The sequence below is a fragment of the Halichoeres trimaculatus genome, unplaced genomic scaffold (genome assembly GCF_033239565.1).
Source record: "Halichoeres trimaculatus isolate MK-OKI-2021-1 unplaced genomic scaffold, fHalTri1.1 fHalTri1_scaffold_6, whole genome shotgun sequence".
NCBI classification, from domain to species: Eukaryota; Metazoa; Chordata; class Actinopteri; order Labriformes; family Labridae; genus Halichoeres; species Halichoeres trimaculatus.
In genome coordinates this window covers 35,831,233-35,855,356 of record NW_027437184.1, presented here as the reverse complement: position 1 = coordinate 35,855,356, position 24,124 = coordinate 35,831,233, and the positions used below count along the sequence as shown (strand labels likewise).

General features: G+C 39.9%; 1 protein-coding gene across 7 annotated transcripts in view; it reads left to right on the top strand.

Moving 5' to 3' along the window:
* Positions 1-1,666: 1,666 nt before the first annotated feature.
* The window catches only part of bbx (BBX high mobility group box domain containing), a 36,298-nt gene continuing 13,840 nt past the window's right edge, over positions 1,667-24,124 (top strand). Inside the window, exons 1-9 of one of the 7 annotated variants that reach the window (XM_074671920.1) lie at positions 1,744-1,777; positions 8,515-8,592; positions 15,367-15,538; positions 15,629-15,886; positions 20,384-20,588; positions 20,756-20,823; positions 20,980-21,054; positions 21,498-21,578; positions 22,354-22,419. In XM_074671920.1, coding sequence (XP_074528021.1) covers positions 15,380-15,538; positions 15,629-15,886; positions 20,384-20,588; positions 20,756-20,823; positions 20,980-21,054; positions 21,498-21,578; positions 22,354-22,419 — 912 coding nt within the window. In that variant the 5' untranslated portion in view covers positions 1,744-1,777; positions 8,515-8,592; positions 15,367-15,379. Of the gene's footprint in view, positions 1,778-7,082; positions 7,223-8,514; positions 8,593-15,366; positions 15,539-15,628; positions 15,887-20,383; positions 20,589-20,755; positions 20,824-20,979; positions 21,055-21,497; positions 21,579-22,353; positions 22,420-24,124 lie in introns of those variants that run through there. The other 6 variants (XM_074671922.1, XM_074671923.1, XM_074671924.1 and 3 more) reach the window with 6 other exon arrangements.

The window sequence follows — 24,124 nt, the reverse complement described above, 5'->3', positions numbered from 1 at the left end:
TCCTCTGATGCCTCACAGTACAAACGATGAATGAAACAAAATATATAACACACACAGTGTGATTAGGGAGGGTACTTTTCACATTTGAAACAATATGGTACAGATACCTGGTACTTGGCAATCGTGTTGGTACTCAACAGCACCAATTTTCAGTAAATTTGTGTGTGTTTAAGTGGTAATAAATACTAAATTTGTTTAACAATAAAATCCCAAAGTTTTTCAATTTGACATGTTTACTCTTCAATGTATAGCCTCGCAATGTTGTGTCCATGTCCTGTTCTTTCACTCTCTCACAGTCACAAGGATGTGTTTAGGTACCTAAACATGGTACCTTTTGATTTTAAGTGAATCAGTACAAGGTACATCAGATGAAATTTGGTTGGTACCATAAAGTACCTAATTCAGTACCCATCCCTAAGTGTGATGAAGCAAGGGTACGCTAACGGCCAGTGGAATGCATCATAGAATGTCCTACTTCTTAAAATACTTTAGCCACTTTAATAATAACAATGATGATAACAAGAATTGATAAATATATGTATATCATACAAATAATGTACATAGAAAAAGGCAATATATTTACAGATCACACAGTAACAAAGATGCTCTGCAAAAATGGGCTGACATCAGAGCAGATACTGTGTGTGTTTTTAACGTGACCTGTAGAAGTACATTAACTTCAAGCGAACTCTGGTACAGCATATCAAATGACAACAATGATAATACTGTAAATTGTCTCTTTATAAATGAATAAATGAAGGAACAGAGACATTTACCTTTAATGAAAATTATAATACTTTCAATAACATTAATAATTTTCATTAATCCTTCAGATTTTACCTCAGTGTCCTGCTTTCATAGCCCCCTTTAGCAAAGCATCCTTATCATCTGCTATAATATTACTTTGATTGATTAAACACTGTAAATGTTTGCTGTATTTAACATTGGACATCTTTCAAGCATATTTTAAAAGATAATGTCCCTGGGAGGAGATTCTGTCTTGAAAGACATACAGTGATGAGGCCAAGCAGAATATTCTCAGGTTGGTCACCTGTCTGTTCAACAAATACCATTAACAAATAAGCAAGCAGCCAAAACACACCTGGAAAAAATTACAACACCTCACCTGCACAAAACGTTGGTACATCACATCAGCTTTGATCAGTACTCTTCTCTGGACTTCTAATGTGGAAATTTACTCACTTTATGTAGCTTTGATCAGTTGACAGTCATACATAAGATGTAACCGTTTATTCTTGTTTGTGTGTGATGAGGATTATTTGCCGGTAATGGGAATCCAAATTAACAAAAACAGGAGGCTTTTGAGTAGCAGCAGCTGTAAACAGACAGGACCCCTCCACCTGAAGGTAGTCAGGATAGTTCAGCAGATTATCAGGCTCATGTCGCATTCTTTGAGAGATTTAACACATTCTGTGACATACTGCTGCCTGGTGGAGTTATCGAGTCTGACTTTACACCAAACACGCTCTATCTAACTAAAATCAAACGTTATTTGACTGAAACTCGCCGCATGTGTCCTGCACTAAAAATTGGGGACGTTACAGTAATCTAAACACACAGGGATATAAACTCGCTCCTGGTTGGTGGAGTTGACCTGTCAATCATAGACCGGGTCCACTCACGTGCAGCATTACATGCCGGGGCGGATGTTTTCTGTGTGTACCGAACAGTGCTAAACTGTTGATAATTTAACGGCTGAAGCTTTTTAAGAAGACTGAAGAGGTGAGAGACAGGTGAACGACGCTGTACCTGACAGGTATGTAGGCTGCTACACACCTGACGTCACGCGTTTTTCTAACCTTTTCTGTCAGTTATCACGCGCACAAACACCCAGGAAGCTTACTGAAGTGATCACCGCACTCTGAGATGACAAACGGCGTTTGTGGACTTCTTATCGTGTTCCTGTGATGTGGCCCTCACCTTTTTGATCAGCTTTGTCACCTGGACAGAGCTGTGACACAAAGTTTAGTCAGGGATGTAGTTATCACGTACAGGCCACTCCGGCTCTGAGCACTTTGCAGACCGGGGGAGGGGAGGGGAGGAATAAACTGAGAGGAGAATTTTCTCCCACCTCCATGAAAACGAAAGTGGTTTTTAATCTATAATGTGACTGAACAAGTTAGTCTTTCTGTCAGAAGCAGCGCGTCGTGGTGTTATTTGTGTGCTTTGAGCTGCTTTAATATGTCGCCTTCGTTGACGGTAACATTCATCATCTGGTGAAGTGCTGCGTTTCTGTACCACTGTCAAGTTAGAGACAATACCAGCCACCACTTCCGGTTAGAATGGGTAAAAATAGAAGAACTGGAACAACTTTACCGTCTACACAAAATGTTCTATAATACTTTTTACTTTTACACAAGGTCACGGATAAACATCTTCTCCATAACTGAGGGGGCCCTGTGATCACGGAAAGATCCCACAACAGTTTTTAATAGTTTAGCGATAGTTTGTAAGAATCCCCTTTCTTACAGTTTAATGGAGAAAATGCTAAATCACATTAATCAATGTAAAGCAGGTGGCATCTGACTAGTGTTTTAAATTCTCTCTTAGCTTATAATGTAAATATGATAATAAGAAGACATCAGAGCTGTTTGTAGTGATGGTCTCACTTTTACATCTTTGAAGATTCACACAAACAAGCATCAGATGTGACACAAGTCTTCTGTTTGTTATTGTTTAGATTGACTACCCCGACCTAAAATGCAAAGCAAAGCTTAAAGGTGCAGTTTGTAGAAAGCAGAATCAGAATTTTAGTGAAGTGGAGGGTTCAGATTTTAAACTGAGTCCATCTGTTTCTAAACCACCTCATCACTAAGAGACTCTCAGCCAAGGTTGTAATAGTTAACTCTAACGAAACTAGAAACGGAAACTAAAATTTAAAATACATTGCAGTTAACTCAAACTAATAAAAACTAGAAAAGAAAACAAAAACGATAAGTAAACTTAAACTGTATCTTGTGTTTACAAAACTAACTGAAACTAACTAAAATGATAGACAAAATTCCCTTAGTTATAGTTTCTGACAATATTAACAGCCTTTAGGATTTAAATTAATCCGACACATTTTCCCAACCAATTTTAGACAGTTTTAGGCAGTTGTCAGTGCTGGACAGCACCATCATAGCGGCTTATAGGGACGAGCTTGTTTACTGCACTGACTGGCTGTGCGCCGTGCTGTGACAAAACGTGGTGGAGCGATGAATTAGAGCATCTGTAATAGTTTAATTGTTATAGAGTCCAAGTTTTTATTGTATTTGAGACTGCCTTTATTATTACAGAGTCCAAGTTTTTATTTATTGAAGCTCTTATTTTATTGTTTTTTTATTATTTATGTTAATATTATTTTTATGTAATTCATGTCAACATTATTTTATATAATTGATGCTTGTATTTTTTATACTTAGTTTTTATTATTTTCATGTGTTGAAGGCAGCAGCCAACATTTCGATATCAGCATTGACTGAACAGTGGGCGCTATGTTGGACTTGAAAATAAACAGTATGACAAAATATTTCCTCTGACCTTTTTGAATCCTGCACCTGGTTAATAAGGTATGAAAAAACTAAAACTAAGCTTTGTTGCAAAAATCAAAACTAAATAAAAACTAGAATGCCTGCTCTAAAACTAATTAAAACTAAACTGTAATGGAAAATAAAATGTCAAATTAAGTAAAACTAAACTATAATGACAAATCCAAAACTATTATAACCTTGCTCTCAGCCTTTGCAGATCAAAGGGGATCCTAAGGTTGGAGTCATTTATTCTGATCATCATGTTGATGTGTGTTGATGCTGAGGGACACGTCTCACAGCCGGAGAAACAAAAAGCAGAAAGCTTCATTACAGCCACATAACCCTCTGATAGCTCATGTTCTGTTTGACAGAGCTAGCCCTCAACGCTGACTGTCACAGAGACAAGAAAACTTTCAGTCATAGAAATGCTGACGTTTGTTAGACTGTACCATAAAACAATAAGTAATGACGCTGCACCTGCAGCATCGTCCTTCAGACCCAACATTTTCATTGATGACTCCCAGCTTGGAAACTCTACACCCATGTTTACTCTCCTTTTAGTCATTGTCTATCCTGGTTTCTCTTCATTTCTTCCCGACCTTTTTGGACTAAAATCTGATGATTTACACTCATGTGATGCATGTTTATTATTTTCCATCATAAAGTACTCTCAATACCAGTTCTTTCATGCAAAACAACAAAAAATATACTCTCTTCTTCACTTTCTTCTTCTTCTTCTTCTTTTTTTTTTTTCTTCTTCTTCTTCTTCTTCTTCTTCTTCTTCTTCTTCTTCAACAACAACAACATTGACTGCTGATTTTTTCTTCCAATGTAGAAAACAACAACTGCCCCTTCTTTTCTCCTCTGCCTGACTTTTGGTTGGATTCAGGACCAGCAGCCAGGGGCATATTGAAAACTGCATTTTACTCTTTCTGTCCCCCCAATCTGCAGTAGTCAAAGATGGCCGTTTGTTATGTCTGCCCCATAAACAGAGCTGTAGTAGTGGGAATATAAAAAGCATTTTTCTGACTAAGTAATTTTTTACTTATTTTACAATACTTCACATACATATCTAAATATTCTATCTTATTTCCATCATTTTTGTTCAGCGAAATTGCTGCAAACTTCTACACACTGCACCTTTAAGTGATAAGAGTTGCAGTTCTCTGAGTGCCCACTAGAGGCTGGATGCAGAAACACCAAAAACCTCGTACAAAACAAGCTCTGACTGTTTTTATTTAGTTGCAGGCTTTCCTAAAAGTTGCTTAATAGTGTTATAACCTCGTTTGAATAATTGACAGTGTGTGTGTACTTTTAAGGTGTGCAGTAAGAGAGGGGGGTCACGCCATTGGGGAGACAAAATCTGAGAAAAAACACAATAAATATGTTTAGAAATAGGGGACAGCCAGCAGCGACGTTGAACATGCAAAATGAAATTCATTTGCAATCTGCATCTAGGCAATAGGGGAAGAGCATTTCCTGGTTGCAGCTGGGAGGGACTGTCGAGTGAGGATTGGGCTGCTTATGAGTGCTTCAGGGAGGGGGAGGGGGCCCACAGCAGCACCCATTACTCGTTGTTGCTCACCCAGACACCAGTTGAAACCAGAGTATCCAAAAGTCTTCAGCACCAGAAAAGTCACTAGATTTATATCTAGGCACTTAGAAAAGGGTCGCTAGAAAGGTCTGAAAACTCAGTAAATACATCAACACAGTTGGTTAGGTGGCAACACTGATCATTTCTCTATCAGCACACACTGCACAGCTTGAAAATATTTGATTGCTAGCTATTTTTGAAGTAATTAAGTTACAAATTTACAAAAGTATGGCCACTCTGTAGTTGCCTGCAAAGAGGCTGAAAGCCCGCCTCTTTACCTCACCCAAACCTAAACAAAGCTGGGTTCAGTTCAGCATTTTCAATACAGACCCATAATGACAGGCTTTAAATTTGTCTCAGCTCAGGGGCTTCAGCCTCTAAGGGCTCTTCTTCTTCCAGCTGGTGGAGTGTACAACCGGAGCATCTTTCATGGCCAAATATGTCCCATAATTCTTTGTGCAACAGCTGAAACAAAGCAGTAATACTAGGTGAATACCAGATGATAGAATCAAAGTGAATAAGCTGACTTGACTTAAGAGTGTCCCAACTAATGAGTTTTTTGAATTATGAGCCGTCTCTCGGCTTATTCACTTTGAGTTAAGAGCTAATATTCAGGTTACGAGCCAGCTTCAGATACCCCCGAGCTAGTTGATGCAGGGAGGCCACAGTGAACGCTGCAACATCCACCCAGCATCCCATGTCTCACTTGTTCACTTAAAGCGGTTAGCTCTCAGTGGAAGCATCAATGTCATGCTGTCATTTGTGCTTACTGTTACTTCTCAAAACCTTCAGACTTCAGTCAAAAGAAACAGAAATAGTTGCAGTTTTTTTAATGAAAACACCTGTGGATGAAAGTGAGGAAAGCAAGGCAAAAGGGCAAAGAGCAAATCAGCAGCTTCAAGTCATCTGATCTCCAAGGTAAATGCTGAATATTACACTCAGTAAATCCAATTTATTGCAATTAGGGCTACAGCTATTGAATATTTTAGTATTCGAGTATTCTACTAAAAATCCCATCGATTAATCGAGTAATCGGATAAAAATACATTTTTGTTTATAAAAAGTTATTTATTTTTAGTTAGTTATTTTTCTCTGTAAGAAATAGAACTTTCTGATACAGCATGTCAATAAGAGCACTTGCTTTGGTAGCTCCAAAATTTGTTAACACACTGTGACACATTTTTTGTGCCTTGTACATCTCATCAAATGTTGCGGACCCAAATGGCACCCGTTTTATAGAATGACCCATTAGTCTCCAAACTCCAGAAAAGAAGCTAGATTTTTTGCTAGCTGCTATTTTGTATAAGAGGTAGCTTAGGTCTGAAAACTCTCTTAATATGGCCTCAGCTCTATTTAAAATACCACTCTTTGAACTTTTTTCAAATTAAACGATTCCTCGAGGCGGAGAAAATTACTCGAGTATTTTTTGTAATCGAGTACCTCGAATCATTCGAGGAATCGTTTCAGCTCTAATTGCAATGCATTCTGTTAAAGTGTTTTTATACAGTATTTGTTATTTATAAGAACATTTTGTCTTATTTAAAAACATTTAGTAAAAAATGTGGTGTTTTGGGGGGTCCGGAATAGATTCATGGCATCTCAATCTATTACAATAGGGATGGTTGATTTGACATACAATATGAGTTATGAGCCCTGTCACAGAGGGATTTAAACTCTTTATCAAGGCACCACTGTTTTGATGTTATTTTTTTATATTTTGGAAATACTTTCCAGGTGTTAAGAATGGACTCAAACTTGTAGACATTCAAAGAAAACACGATTTATTGTTTTCATGTACTTGAAAGTTTGCTCATGTAGAAAACGGTTTGTTTTGCTGGCCGTCATTTACTGTCCCCAAAGTCCCTCTCAAGGAAAAGGCTTTTTCTTAAAGGTGAAATATTAGAGCTACATCGGGCGCTTTGTTTTGGTGAGCGATGCCTCAGCTTCCGGTCTTGGTGTGTAGTACCTTGCCAAAATTGACTGAGCCGTGTTCAGTACAGGCAGTGCTGAACTGTTATGATGTGTCAATAAGTTAAAAAGGTGGACGACACCGATGATGAGAGGGCCCCCTCGGCACCTGAGCAGGATACTGGAGGTATGTGCTGATATTTGAAAGCTTCATCCTGACAGGGGAAAGGTGCTGCTGTGGCTCCTCCGTCAATGTCCGCTCGCTGTTTTCTCCACCTCTCTCCCAGTCAGTCAGTGAAAAATAGTTATTATCGCTGCTGCTGCTGCTGCTGCTGTGGACATGATGTCCGCCCGATGCCTGCTCTTCCTCTCTCATTCCGTGGGTAAGCCGTCGGTGTGGGCTCTGTTACTCAGCTGTGAAATATCTCCTCAGTCCTGTTACAGATCTGCGTGAAATAAATGGCCAAAGTGTTTGCGAGTGAGTGACTGAGTGAGTGAGGAGGTCTGACTTATCCGCATCTAATGCTCCCTCACAGAGCTGCTGTATGAAACCTCACACATGCACACACACACGGACACACACGGTGTGTTTTAACCTGTTTAATGTCAGACTTTCCCCAGCAGCTGTTCATGGAGCTCGTATGTTAAAACCATGACACGTCCAGTTAGCAGGCTGAGCAGCTAACAGGCTAACTAGCTACTTTTATTCTCAGTAACAGAGCCAGAAAATGGAGCTACTGCCCAGAAACACACTGTCCACTCATGCATGTGCCTGGATATAAAATCCCCACTTTCAGTAACCACTGTGGATGTTTTCCTTCGGAGTGGGAGACATTTCCACGACGTTGTGATCGCAGAGTTTGACAGCACTGAGATATCCCCATACTGTACTGTACTCGGCTGTTCTCCTCCAAACCGAAGCAAGATGGACTCTCACTCGGCTTGTCTGTCTTGTCAGAGCTCACATCGACATTTTGCACGGAGATGAAAATGTGAGTTTAATGTTGGTGGAGGTAAACGCAGGGGGGACGGATTGTTTGTTCGTACAGCTGATAAATCTGAGGAGCAGCAGACTCGACTTCAGCCCGATCAGGCATCAGCAGTTTACCTGTGAGCCCTGTCAGACCTGAGCTCAGTGCAAACTGTGCAAACTGGGACCCTGTCCCCGCTTCATTTAAAGCTGAATACTGTGTCTGAGTGCATCCACCGGTCGCAGGGTTTCGGCCTACATGTTTTGGTTTTGGCCACAAGGGCGGATCGCCTGCATGATTGAAGTGATCGGTAATCACATCAGACAAAATGTCCCACCGTGCTCCGACGATGAGGTGTGGAGGTCTTGTGATATGCACTGTCACCCTTTAATGCTGTGTTAAAGTTGCTTTGCACACATTTCTCCTGCAGCCCTGCTCGTGTTGTTGGACATTGTTGCAGCGATGACAGTGTAACGCATGACTGAGAGCGGTGTCTTGTATTTTATAGGTCATCGTCATTGCATGACAAAGGCTGTGGCAGATTCATCTTCATCACTCATACAGCATTTCCATAGCTTGTTCCTCAGTAAGTATGGCTGTTTTCCACTTGACATTCATAAAAACAAACACTGGCATCTCCTTTATGTAGCCATTAAACCAGTTATTGATGGGTAATTCCATCTGTGCCATAGACATCCAGAGCGAGTGCAGGCATGTGGAGGAAACGCAGAGAAGCTCAATTAAAAATGCACATTTCTTTAACTGAAAAAACTTAATTTAGCTCTACAGCTAATGATGAAAATACAGCATGGCTTTGACAGGCTGCACGCTTAATACAATCTTCCTTTTCTGTAGTGAGGGCGACCTAAACTCAAGCATAGTGCCACTTAAAAGAAGCCTCCACTCTTTACTTCACACATTTAGCCATACTGACTAATACTGAGGGCCAGAGGGCTCACAACACTGATAAACAGAGCCAGGGACCGAGGTGCATTTTTATACAGCCTCCAGCTTTCATCTTACACTGTATTAATCACGTCACTGAAATGATTCATGTTCTAAATGATGCGCACATTTACATTTTTTGTTGAGTGCACAAACCAAACTAAATTAAATCCAGTAAGGTCTCACTGAACTTCATCTGGACTGTGCATAGGCTCCCTGTCTAAAGTTAAAGCTCTGTACATTCTGCAGAAACTCAACAAATCTTACAGCTGACGTCTTTAAATCAATGGCTTTATCAGGATGTGAAAATGTGAGTTTAAAAAAAAAACATTCAAAGGATATAAGACAAGATTAAAGTTATGAAATGGAGCAAAAAAGACAAAAAATGTTCTAATTAAATAGCTCGAAATGCAGGATCAGAAATATTTGGAGCTTAAGATGTTGTTTTCAGGTCACAACAGTCTGTATATGAAAATCAGTCCTGATCTAATCCAGATCCTGATCCTGCCATAAAACCATCCTGTCATATTTTGCCAATATCGCCCCCTATTGGAGAACATGTTCCTTGGTCAGAAGCAGAGTTTGCTGATGTTTACACAGAATGTAACACTGCAGAAAACTGACCACTGATCACCTGGGATCAAGAGACACCTGAGGGACAGGTGAGCTTTGATTTCAACAGTCTTTAACCCTTTAACATGTGCTCCATAAAATAAATTTGCAAAAAAAAAATTATTAGCAAAATTGTGTTGCTGCTTTTTCATTCAGCAACAATTCCGTTTTTTTTTTTGTCCGACTACCCTGTAAGGAAGCAGATATGCAAATCAACATTGAGCTACCAGTGCAAGGTAATTTTGGCATCATATGCAAGTCAATGTTCTGAGTTCTGTCCATTTATTCATTAGCAGAACTCACCAATAAAATCAATGGGCTAATCTCCACTTATGCAGTTCTGCATTGGTGGCTCCTGACAGCTCTATCCCAAATGATTTAAAAGCCACAGCCTACAGGTGTACACATATAAGGATTCATATATGTAATGTGCTCACAAGTAGAAAACACTTTAATATAATTATGTCTGTGTAGCTTACAAATTCAATGTCTAGCAACGGTTTTTAAGTGGGTACAAAGTTAGAGATCAGCAGCTTGAGCTCAGCCATACACTAACACCTTAAACTGGGCAACTCAACCGAGCGGTTGACCATGTTTTCTGAGGACTCAGAGATAAACTTCTAATTGTTTAGCTAATACCAATCAACTAAAACATGATTGTTAGGGTGTGTAGAAATGAAATCTGTAAAAGATATTTTTCTTTCCTCAGCTTTAGAAATAAGAACTGGGCCACTTCCATTTTTTTTCAACAGATTTTAGAAATCAATATTTCCCTTCAGCAGCGCCTCTCAGTGGGTATAATTGGTAAGCTTAATGTGGATATGTAGCCCAAAGAATCAGAGTTTTTAATGGCTTTTTTTAAACAGCAAAATGGCTAAAAACAAGTCAACCATGCAGTGTTAAAGTCAGTTAAAAGAGTTAAGGATGGAACAAGGAGGTTTGACATAAAGACATTAACAAACAAACACTGCAGAATGAATACATATTAGCTCAAAGAAATATCTCCTGGATCTGGAAGCTAATAATAAAAGATGATGTGCTGCTCTGACCTGTTGTGTGGGGATGTTCCTCCAGCGCCGTTCCACTGCAGAGACAAGCTAAGAGTGGGCTGTGTGTAAAATGTCAGACGTTAAAGGAAGAGGTCTGTGACTTTATAAACAATATTCATGAAGTTTTTCAATCATTTTAACTAAATTCTTACATTGTGGTGACATCACTGCCATTGCAGCTTGAGCATCTTAGACTTGGTTGGATAGGGGTCAAGTTTGAAAGAAAAATCTTGAATATTTCTTTAACATTGGTGTGTTAAAAGCAGAATAACCTGAAACAAATGCATCAATAGCATGGGGGTTAGAGTCAGCTGTTTTCAACACATGGCCCCAAAAAAACCATTTCAGCTAAGTTAGGGAGCAGATTTTCTGTAATCCTGTCAGTAAACAGTAAATCAGACCTCCCTGATGATAATCTGGCCTTCATCACAGGACAAATGTACTACCAAGACTAAATCAATGAAATCTTCACAAATCTAATTTCAGTTCACTGTCTATCTCAGCGGTCAGTGGATAAAGTCTCGGAACAGTCTGTTTTCCTCTCTTCTTGAACAACATGAACTATAACCTGGCTGTAATTGTACACAGGTTGGTTTTGAGGGTACAATCTTCTTCTACTTTATTCTCAAAAACAGTTGATTCACCTCACAGAAAACCGGAGTCTCTGGTCTGCTGGTCTCTGCTCCAGACAGGTAGACAGGCCCCAAAAACTGATCAATGGATGTTGATGTGTTACATGTAGAGCCCAACCGATATGGGATTTTTGGGGCAGATGCCGATACCGATACTGTGGGGCAAAAAAAGCCGATATCCAATATATCGGCCGCTACCCAATATATCAACCTATATCCGATATATCAGCTGATATATGTAATAAATTCATTGATATACACAGGATATATACTGTATATAATCAGAAATCATTATAATACCCATATGATTCAAGACAGATACAGAATAATATTAAATTAAAACAAGGAACTTAAATTTTAAAACTGTCAACATAAGAACTGTAGTGTAAACCAATGATCAATAAGAACAAGCTGTACACAATAATAAATAAAGAAGTCAAGCTGTAAACACCTTAAATAAATAAGTCAAACTTAAAACACAGTAAGTATAAAAAAAAATAAAAATGTAAACACACAATGAGCAACTTAAACAACGTTAAAACGCCGAATTATAGTCTTACATTAAATAATGGTGGACGGAGGGGGCGGACACTCAGGCAGTGTGCAGCCCAACACACAGACACACAGGAGCAGGAGTAACAGAATCTCCGTGGAGCAAAAATATGTATAATCGGCTACATTTTGGCCAATGTTGATTAATCGGTGATGGGCATAATCGGCCCGATTAATTGGTCGGGCTCAAGTTACATGGTCTGGTTAACATCTTGCCACTCTATTTACAATAACACAGATCTCAGGAAAGTGTCCCAGTGTCAGTTCCTGCTGTGCCATTGAAAAACACTTCAGCACATGTGGGCCTAGTTATTTACAGTTGTTAATGCAAAGTCTTATCTTTTCTATCTTAGTGAAGAAGAGCAGGTCTGCCGAGCGACTGATGATCTGATGTTGTCATATTTAATGAAATAAGATTGAATGAGAAAAAATCAGAAATAAGCCACAAACAATTCATTTTTCAATGCACATTGCACTCAAGGATGCATCATGGGTTTTGAATGTTAAAATTAAAAAATTCTAATCGTTCTTTTCACTAGCCCTGGTTGTACAGAGCCCCTGACATGACATGATTAACCAAAAAAAATGTGGCCACAATATAGGTATGACATGCTCATGAAATACTTAGTCATGGCCACAAAATACTAATTTATGGCCATGACTTGGTGTAATATGTGCACAAAATTCTTATAAACATTAATATCTTCCATGGACAGCTGTGTAAGCAAATCAAATGCACCTTCTCTAAGATCTGCAGTAGAGGCAGGAGAGAGGCCAAAGCTACACAATGGACTGGGGTGAGTGAATGTTAATTTTAAAAAAGGAATGAGCTACAGAGACATTCAGAAAAGCCTGGCATTGCAAGGAACCATTATTACAGAGAGGCATTTAATCAGGATATTGAGAGCCAGGTTGCTTTGTAAAGAATGGGTTCGATATGCTTACCCAGCCCTCCAGGAATGATATTAATATTATTAGGGATGTGCGATATATACTGTAATCAATATTGGTATCAGCTGATGTTGGTAATGTTCTTCACATATCGGCATTGGTCGATGTGTAAAAGTGGGCCGATATTTACTCAATAGCTGCTGGCCATTTTCAGAGCTTCTTGAACGAGCTTTCAAGACCCAAAAAATATTGTTTTCTCTAACAATGTAATGTAATGTTTTTGCTCCAATGTTTTTTTTTTTAACCAATACTGATATCGATAAATATCAGTTATCGGCCGTAACAGCAATATTAATATCAAATATCGGCATCGGCCAAAGTGTTCATATCAGTGCACCCCTAAAAATTATGAATTTGTTTTTTTATACCTTCTTTGTGGCCATAAATTAGTCTCATGTGGCCATACGTTATTATTCTTAGCACAGCATAGCTACAGTGTGATCACATACTATCTCTGACCATGCAATGACTGGGGCTCTGCAATAAAGTGATATAACTGGATGTAGGGCATGTGAAAGGTATTTTGTTTTTGCCATTGATAAACAAAAACCTTCCATAAAAACACAGAAACTTGTGCAAGAGTTCAGGTCCAAGTATAAAGAAAAAATAAGGTTTAAGTGCAGAATTTTTAGATAAAACTGAAAAATGTATACAAAGATGATCTCTATCCATAACTAATTACCCTATGGTAACTCTCCACTGTTGCTGAATGGAACTCTCCCTTTTCTGACTGCATGAGGGGCAGGGAACTATTCCAGTACTCAGTTAATAATCAGCAGTGACTGTCAAATAGCATTTTAGCTTATCATCCCTAAATTTACACCACAAACACATGGTTTCTTCTAGAGCCCAACCAATATGGGGTTTTTGGGGCCGATACCGATACTGGGAGCAAAAAAAGCCCATATCCCACATATATTGACCAATATCTGATATATTGACCAATATCTGATATATCGGCTGATATATATATATAATAAATTCATTGATATACACAGGATATATACTGTATATGAACACAAATTATCATAATACCCATATGGTTCAAGACAGAGACATAACACTATTAAATTAAAACAAGGAACTTAAATTTTAAAACTGTCAACATAAGAACTATTGTGTAAACCAATGATAAATAAGACCAAGCTGTAAACATAATAATAAATGAAGAAGTCAAACTTTAAACACATTAAGTAGAAAAAAAATTAAACTGTTCACACACAATGAGCAACTTACACAACGTTAAAACGCCGTTCTATAGTCTTACATTACATTATGGTGGATGGGGGGGCAGTGTGCAGCCCAACACACAGACACACAGGAACAGGATTGACAGAATCTCCGCGAAGCAAAATCTTTTATTACCGGCTACATTTTGGACGATGTTGATTAATCAATGACAGGCATAATCGACTTGATTGATTAATCGGCCCGACCGATTAATCAATCGGGCTCTAGTTTCTACTAACTCATGAAAAAGATGAATATTTAGGTCTGCTTAAGTTGTCAGGAAGCCTCCTTATTCTGCACTTTATGGTAACATTCGTGTTGAAAAATTAGACAGTGAAGTCTAAATCAGCTTCATGGGTTGGGCAACTGGGGGCAAATGAACCAATGGTTAGGGGGTGTGGTAGTTCTACACCTTCACTGATTTGAAATCAAGCCTGATATAGACAGACAGGTTTAAAGACACCAAAACCTGAAGCAGCTGCCATGTTGATAGATTTGAAAGACTTTTTTTCCTCCTTCAATCTTTTTTTATCAATATCTGTACTTTAGAGTATGTAAATAATGTGTTACATATTTCAATCTGTGTTGAATGAAGTATCGGGAGATATGGCCTTAGGAATAGTAATAAGAACTTTTATTTTGAAAAACTTTACACAGGATAGACGAAGTAGAACAGGGAGAGTATAAAATCACACAACTGATGCAAGATTAAAAAAATAGAAATTTTTTAAAAGCTGTAAAATGTGTCAGTAGAACTCTAAAAAAAGAGAGTTTTAAACCTAAATAAAAGTTAAATGGAGGTGAAATCATGAAAGGCTCTTACCTGCTTGGTTCCTCTGCCTGAGTTCAGCTAATGTAGCGTGTCACCACATGCGTCACTTTGCTTTTGTTACACCAAACATGGCGTCAGGCCCCTCAGAGGAAGACAACAGAAACTTTACAGTTACATAAGCCCCACATTTTGAAGCACGATCCATAGAGTTCCAAGACATAAACTGAATATTTTGGTGTGTAAGCAGTGAGTGGTCTGATTATATAGTCTGCAGTGCTTTGAATTGCAAGAGGATGCTTTAATTTGTAAACAGTTTACAATGAAATGTCCTCAGTATGGTCGCACAGGTGCACGATCATCTCACAGTCAAAACAGAAAATGCTTTTCACACACCTTCGCTTTTAAAACCAGAAAGTGAGCACACATTTATTTTCTGCCTCATGGTGAGGTGAAATATCTCACACAGACGTTCTGGTCATCGACATCTCCAGGAGATTTTATCAGATCTACATCAACATTTTCTCTTATCTCATCAAAACCACACAAGTCCTGATGCATGCTGGGATTATTTCAGGACTGTTCATGATAACAGGAGACATGGATTCATTGTTTTTTAGGTGTGGTAGTACCATGAAGGGTGGAGGACGGGCTAAGGAGCCTCCTGTTGCTGGTGAGGTCACTTGCAAGCGTCCCAAACGTAAATGCCTGCAGTGGCACCCTCTCCTCTCCAAAAAAGCTCTGGATTTCTCTGAGGAGGAGGAAGAGGAGGATGAGGAGGAGCTGGAGAAGGTGAGTGACAGGTCACATCATTTCCTCTGTCCATACACTGACAGGGGGATAAATGAATCACAGACCACCTGGTTTTCACTCTGATCTCAGCAGCCGGAGCTGTGCAGCCAGGACCCGGGCCTGCAGGTGCAGTGTGGAAGCACAACAGAGGAAGCGGAGGAGGATTCCAGTGAACAGCGTGCACGGCGGCCAATGAATGCCTTCCTCCTCTTCTGCAAACGCCACCGCTCTCTGGTGCGGCAGGAGCACCCCCGCTTGGACAACAGGGGCGCCACCAAGATCCTGGCTGACTGGTGGGCAGTGCTGGAGCCCAAAGAGAAGCAGAAATACACGGACATGGCCAAGGAGGTGAGAGAGCACACTTTGACCTTTGGACATAACAACACAACTTTTCCCTTTAAAGTGATACTCCGGGATGGAACAAGTTGGGTCCTATCAGAAGGTTTAGGGCAGAAATTACCCCTACAGCAGTGTTTTAGTGCAGCAGAAGCCCAGAGCGCTTGCACCAAACACCCCCTCCCTGCTTGTCAGACGGTTTCCTCTGCACACAGACGGGGCCAATTACTTGACCAAAAACACAAATAAACGACTCCTACCGAAAAAATCTGATATCGGTCTGCATTCACGCTTTATTAAGAGAATTTTCAACTTTCACACAAAAACACAGCTAAATAAGGCTCTGGTTCTCATCGTGGCCTAAAACGGTGCTACCTCCGCTGCAGAGCCACAGCTGGCTACGGGGCGCTCGCTGCTTAGTGTATAAGTCCCCGCGCGTGGCGTGCCAGATATAAGCAAACGCAGGTAGTCTGCCAGGATGAATTATGCAATAACAATGTAAAGAGCGGTGTTTTTGTGTGAAAGTAACGCGCTGAAAATTCTCTAAATAAAGCGTGAACGCAGACCGATATCAGATTTTTGTCGGTGGGAGTCCGTTTATGTGTGTTTTTGTTCAAGTAAAATTGGCCCCATCTGAGTGCAGAGGAAACCTGCAGAGGAGCAGGGAGGGGGTGTTTGGTGCGCTCTGGGCTTCTGCTGCACAAAAACACTGCTGTAGGGGTAATTTCTGCCCTAAACCTTGTGATAGGACCCAACTTGTTCCATCCCGGAGTATCACTTTAAGACTGTATCTTAGAAACAAGTGAGACCTTTCTGTAGGGGAAGACAGTGGGACTACCCTGGGTACTGCTGTCCTTTGGCCTCTTGTTTCACTCTCAGAGGGTCCCGAGTCCCTGAGTTCAGTTAGGTCAATGAGTTCTCACGGTGATGTTTCCTCAAAGAAGGGATACACTGATTATCCACCAGGTAGCTTAGCGGCGCCAATATTTAGCACTTTGAGGCATATTGACATCTGCCTTTTTTATTATTACAGCAGCCGATAAGAAATTAAATGTAAGACTGTGTTATATTGGTGCCAGTACAGCCACGCCTCTCTGTCTGCAGTCACTACTCTGTCTCTCGCATTCTCCCCCCCACAGCACCATTAGTGACACACAAGGCCATATATGAAAAACTTGACTTACTGTAGAAAACTTTAGGGAGCTCTTTATTTTTTAAAGTTTTTATTTAACTTTATTAGGCAGTTGCTGAGCCTTAACAAGGCTAGTTTAAACACTTACCTTTGTTTTAACCGGGCGTTAAAACAAAGTTAAGTGTTGGAGTTCGTAATGTCCCAAATTTGATGTCTGTATTTTCACTTTCACTGCAAATGAATATTGGCCCCAAATATTGGTTATCGGCTTCCCTGACGACTGGTAATCAGCATCTGCCCTGAAAAAACCATATTGGTCTGTCTCTAACTCAAACAGTTAGTGAGCTCTTTCTCAACCATATTTCAGCATATTACTTTGCAGTCAGAAAGCTAAACTTGTCTACACTACAAAAACCTAAATCCAAGTGTTTCTGTTGTATTTCTTGTAAGAAAATCTTATAAGACTCAATCCAAACCACAGTAATCTGACAAGTCCAGAAAAATGTCTTATTTCAAGATATTAGAGGCCCTATGAGGACTGTCCCTTTGGTGTTGATCTCATTGACACCTTGGACTGAAATTGTTTGTGTTTTTCTATGATAAAGACTCTGTTTCCCATGAGCACCATCACCCACTGTCATAAAGATACAGCTCTAGCCAATGTGTAAAACAAATGAAGAGCAGATCTTCAGTTTAAATTTACTTTTTTTTGTTCAAGACAACTTTTTCCATGATGCAAAGTGGCAAATTAATGTATTTATTCATACCTGTTGCACATTTTCACAAAAAGGTTAATGAGACAACTTATACTAAAAAAAAGATTTCAATATTTCCTTTCTGGCGCCATTCAGAGAATCCTGAAGGGATGTAAATCTTACTGAAAAAATTGAACATGTTTGATGTTATCAGAGTGCATTAACTGATAAAAAACCAGACTCATGACAGCTCTGACTGGTTTGATTGCCACTTTATCTCTAAACCACTGAAGATACCAGAAGCTCCTTTGGTTGAAGCTAAACTCTGGACTCAGTCCAGCACCACATTAAGCTTTCAGGGATCCACACTGAGGATCCACTCTGTGCTATTTCTATTTGTTTTCAAGAGAATTAGTCAGAGTACATTAAGTTGTGTCATGCGTGCCAGGTCTGTAGTAAACAGGGTCAGCGTTATTTGACCATAGAGAGTGTGAGAGTTTTTCTGTCTGCACCTTGTTATATATTTCTGCTGACTATAGTCTGCCAAACTGTGGGATACTCTGCAACATTCACCCTTATTCAGTCAGTGTCTTCATCTTTTCTCAGCTCATCTGCATGTTTGAGACTCTGCCAAGGCCCAAACAGAAGGTTTTATATGTTTAAGAGGATCTCACATTAACACGTATTGATTTCTGCATTTGGTGCTTTCTGTACGTAGTGCTGTTTCCTTTGAGCTGGATCATTAATAACATGTACACAGTCATGTCACTCAGCTAATAACAGCCTTTCAGTTCAGTCCCATCCCATCTCTCTCTCTCAGTCCTGATGATACTAGGTTCAGTTCACACGGGGCAAATATTCAGCATTTATTTCTTTATTCAGTGATAATGATGGCTCACAGTTAATGAAAACACAAATTCACTGTCTCATAGATTAAAATAAAGTGAAAGAGTTGAACATAAGAAACTAATGGAGTCACACTCTAATCAGCTGATTAAATGAAAACACCTGCAAAGGTTTGCTTAGTCTCCAACAAGAAGAAACAAGGAGAACTTCTTCCTGGAGAGGATTTTCAAGAAAAACTCATTCAGGAACTTCACAAGGAGTGGACTGAGTCAGGCCACCACTCACAGATGGATCAAAGAGTTACATTACAGCTGTTTCATCCCTCAAACCACTCCTGAACCAGAGGCCACGTCAGGGGAGTCTGACCTGGACTTAAGACGAAAAGGACTGGACTTTTGCTCAGTGGTCTAAAGTCCTCTTTTTTTAGATGAACGTCTTTTTTATTACGCTTGTGAACCATGACCCAGAGTTTGGAGGAAGAGTGGAGAGGCTCAGGATCCAAGCTGCTTGAAGTCCAGAGTAAAGTTTCCACAGTCTGTGATGGTTTGCAGGGCTGGAATGATATGCTTTTCTCCAGATTCAATTCTGTGACAATATTTTGGGGTTCCGATTCGATTTAAATTGTGATTCTGGAATGAAGACTTTGAATTTGAAAAAATCATTAATACTTTGACGAAGAATCCTGATTTTGATATTGTCAAACAAAAAATCCCAATACATCGTATGTTGATTTTTTTTCTCCCACCCCTAATGGTTTTGGGGCCCATGTTTTCTGCTGCTGTTGGTCCAGGAAACCATAGGGCGTATTCAGACCTGGACTGTTTGGTCCACAACAGACCAGGGTTCGTTTCCCACGCTGGTGCGGACTTTTCATGCAGGTGTGAATAGACACAAACGAACCCTGGTGCGGACCAAACAACCGGACCAAGACCCACTTTTTGAGGTGGTCTCGGTCCGCTTCCAAACGAACTCTGGTGCGGTTCGTGGTTCTCCGGTGCAGGTCTGAATACAAACCAAGGTCCATCCGAACTTACTACAGGATACATGCGCCTTTTGGGCCTATAAAGCCACCGTAACCTAACCGTCTTTGGTTCATACCTGATCCTCCGTCTTCTGTTTAGCCACGCTGTTGCTGGCATGTTGTGGGTCAGGACACGCAGAGCATAGCGTCTCCTTGCTGCGTGCATTCGTCTTTGCTGTTCCAAAATTTGAACCACACCAAACGAAAAAAATAGAGTCCGCTTATGGTTCGGACCAAACAAGTGGACCAAAGGACTTTTCTGGTCTGAATACAGCCTTGGAGTACCTCATACTTCCTTCTGCTGACGAGCTTCATGGAGAAGCTGATTTTATCTTCCAGCAGGACTTGGCTCCTGCCCCCAGCGCCAAAAGAACCTGAAGCTGGTTCAGTGGCCCTGGTAGAGAGAATCTATATGAGGTTTTATCAAGAGGAAGATGAGAGACATCAAAACCAAGTAACACAGACAAGCTGAGGTTGCTATCAAATGAACCAGAACTTCAGTGAGACCTCACCAGAGCCACAGGCTGATCTCCTCTCTATCACACCGCAGTGACGCAGGACTTCATGCAAATTTGCATGCAAAAACCCTTTAACTGGTTTAATAGAAAAATCGAATTTTGTGACATAATGAAGTCTGAGTTTTCATTCACAGTGAGCCATGATCGCCCAGGTTAAATAAATACATAATCTCTCTTGTCTGTCTACCTTACCTTGAGCGTCATGGATCTGTATGATTGTGGCCTCAGCTAACTATCAGTTTTTGTTGCCAATGGTGTCAGTTTTTGGTTTTTAACCCTGTTTCTGTCTGGCTGCAGTACAAAGATGCCTTCATGAAAGCGAACCCTGGCTATAAGTGGTGTCCCACCACCAGCAAACCAGTCAAGAGCCCCTCCTGTCAGCCCATCAGCAGCCCCCGCAAAAAAGTCTGGTCCTTCTCTTCCACCTCAGCCAAGGACTCTACCACTGCCAAGAAAGTGCCCAAAGCAGACAACATGCCACAGTTAAACTTTGCCATGGCAGGTGTGTGTGTGTGTGTGTGTGTGTGTGTGTGTGTGTGTGTGTGTGTGTGTGTGTGTGTGTGTGTGTGTGTGTGTGTGTGTGTGTGTGTGTTGGGGTTACACCTCTGTTTCTCAGCATCAGTGTGACAGGAGGAGGATTATATTCTCTAACACGTCTGTCTCTGTCAGATCCTACAAAGATGGGAGGCCTGAGCATGCTGCTGTTAGCTGGTGAACATGCCCTCACAAACAGAGAGGTGGGTCACCGTCACTCCCAGCTTCCTTGTTATGCCTCATCCGTCCAGCAGGGGGCCTCAGAGTCTCATTTCTGACTGTTAGAGAAAAACCTCTGCATCTTAAAATCAGCATACATATTTTTTACTGCCCTCTGATCCCAGTTTTGTTGTTTTCAGATCCCTTCCAGCACTAAGCCTAGTTTACCTGACCCAGGCAGTGAAGGGAACTCTTACCCAGGGGATGAGGAAGAGGTGTGTTCTCTTTATTCCTCTCTCTGTGGACTTGTTGTTTGTGAAGTTGCCTTTTCCTCCAAGCCTGTTTGACTATTTGGTGTTAATCGTCTTTTTGACTACACAACATGTCAATTTTTTTTTTCATATCTCCATTTTAAAGATAATTAATTGTCTTATTTGTTTATAAATTACTCATATTTAATTATCAGCTTTCTCTGGTTACTTTTTTTTGTCTATTTCTGCCTTTATTTAGAGTCATTATTCTTCTTCTCTTTCATTGAGACGACAGGATAACATGTCTTTACAAACAGCGCTATTTTTGTTTATGTGTCAATAAATGGAGTGCTGCTTGAAGTGATAATGGTTTGAAAGTTATATTTTGAAGTCTGATTAGGTTCTGTTTTGTTGTTTTTAATGCAAAAAGTGAGTTTTCGTGTGTTTTGTTTCTCTTTAACTTGTAGATGATGTCCGGGGCGATCCCCAACAGAGCTCCTGACGTCACTGAGAACAGGGTCCAGCCCGCTCTTTCTCCTCTGGCAGAGGTAGGACTGAACTTCACAGATCTTAAACTAAATACTTTGTTCATGTAGCTTCAGTATTTATAACCTTTAACAATGATAAAAACAATGATGCAATCTAGAGGTGTCCCAGTCCGATATTAATATCGGATATCGGTCCGATATCAGCAAAAAAACAAATATCGGTATAGTATCGGAATGCATCTAAAATCTCCGATATAAGCAGTCTGATATAAGCAGTCCATTCCAGACTCCGCTCCTGCTGTTTTTATTTGATTTATTTAAGTTATTTTCTGGGTTTTCTAATTTATTCTTTATTTTATTCAGTTACTAGTATTTTTTATCTTTAATGTTAAAATTTCTGTTACCCATTGGTTAATAATAAATGGGTCAGTTTTTCCTCATACCTACTGTTGCTGACTACTGTTTTTTGTTTGAATAATATCACTTAATCAAGCCTTTTCTAACATGACAGACATACTACAAAATAAGTAATAAAAGTATGTATGTTTAATGCTGATATCGTATCGAATTAATATCGGTATCGGCCAATACTCAATGCTGCAGCATCGGTATCGTATCAGAAGTGAAAATGTAATATCGGGACATCCCTAATGCAATCATGTGTGACCACGGCTCCATCTAAAACAAGGATTTGTTGGTTTTCCAGTTTCAGTGCTTTCCTGAGTCTGGCTGAGCTGAATGATACAGACCCTGAGTTTAATGCTTTAATAGTCATGGTAAAGTCTGCAGTAGAAAGTAAATCATCTGTTTGTGGGGCTCTGCTCTGTGTTCACAGACGTCTTCGTCTGCAGCACCTGAAGGGAAATCCTGCAGACAGTCTGCCCTCTTCCAGCTCGCTGAGGTAAGATCATTTTAACCCTGATAACCACAACGATCAGAGCTATCTTTACTCCAAAACAGTTTTACTGATTGTCAATTCTGACACCCCCAAAACTTGACCAGTCAAGTCATCAGGTAAGACGACTTCAGCTTCAGCTGCAGTTTGATGTCTTTGTCGATTTTTATTGGTGTCAATGAATGAAGAGCAGTGTTGAAGAAACAGCAATTTACAGTAGTAACAGTAAACTTCACAAGTAAACCAGGTCAACTGATGTCCAGAACAAAAGATTAGTTCGTAAATTATCTACAACATGTCAGGAAGTATCAGCAGGTTAGCACGGCATTGAGAATTTATTCATTATTCTTTATTTGGTTCCTTATTCGCTTCCTCAAAGTGGCTGCTGGTCTCCATGGGGTTCCCACAACAAAACAAAAGTAGACAAGATCACTTTTTAAAACCATTCAGTATCCATAAACAACAAATATGCACTATAGAATAATTAAGTGAAAAAATAAAATACACAACTAAATTGCAAATCCTTAAGTAGCATTATCACAGGAGGGTTTTTTAAATGTATTTCAGCAGCACTGGACCAGATAAGCTGACAGAACTCTATATGTGACAGAACAAGAGACCTCACAACATCTTTCACAACAAAAGGTGGAACGAATCCAGAACAGTTCCTTGAGATAGCAACAGTTACAGCAACAAACCCTGACAGTATGTTATGAGTTCAAACACCAAGAAGCTTCATTTGGCTAACCTGACTATAAGTAAGTCGAGCACCGTAGCACTGGCAAGAATGTTCCTACCACCTAATACAGTACAATTACTTTTGTTAACACTCAGTACTAATTTATTTGCTCTAACCCATTCAATAACAAAGAGCAACTCAGTGTGGAGATTCATTTTCAGCTCCACTGATGTCAGTGATGCACAGAATAAAGTGGAATCATCAGAATATAAATCTGCATCTGTGTTCTTAACAGCATAAGGTAATTAAGGTAATCAATGAAGAAAATAAAAGTGGCCCCAAGCTACTCTCTTGTGGAACACCGCAAGATATTATACTGCTGTCAGAACCACCTAACAAATGCAAAACCACCTGTGCTCAGTGGAGCACTTCAGATGTCAGATAGGGCTGCTGTCTGCTCTGGGCTTGTTTGAAGATGTTGGTTTGTTTCAAGGTTTGATATGGGCTGAGATTTGTGCCGCTAGAAACTGAATTTGATTATCATACTGAATTTGAAAGATATGATTTGAAATTGAATTTAATGCTTTGAAATTGAATTAATTTGCAATTGTTTTTGACTTACTTGAAAATTCAACTCTCTGTATTCCTTAGATTCAAAAATACAAATTTCAATTTCATTTCACAAAGTTCAGATTCAATTATAAAAACCTATTTCAATTCAGAGTCACCATTACAAACATTACTCAATGACAGAAATTATGCTACCCCCTGGGTGCAGGGAAGTTGTGTACCGAAGTCTTGTTACACACAAACGACCACGTCAAGAGAAAACTGAATGAAGCGCTATATAACTGTACTGATAAATACCATACCTCATCGCGTGTACCCGGTGAAAAGTTGACTTGAACAAAGAAAATTAGTTCCAAAACAAACACAGGTCTGGTTAGAAGTTACATCTTCACGACAGTTTGCGTGAGACCCGGGTCAGGAGGTGGTGAGGCAGTCCAATTAAAACAGATCCTCCTGTTTTAA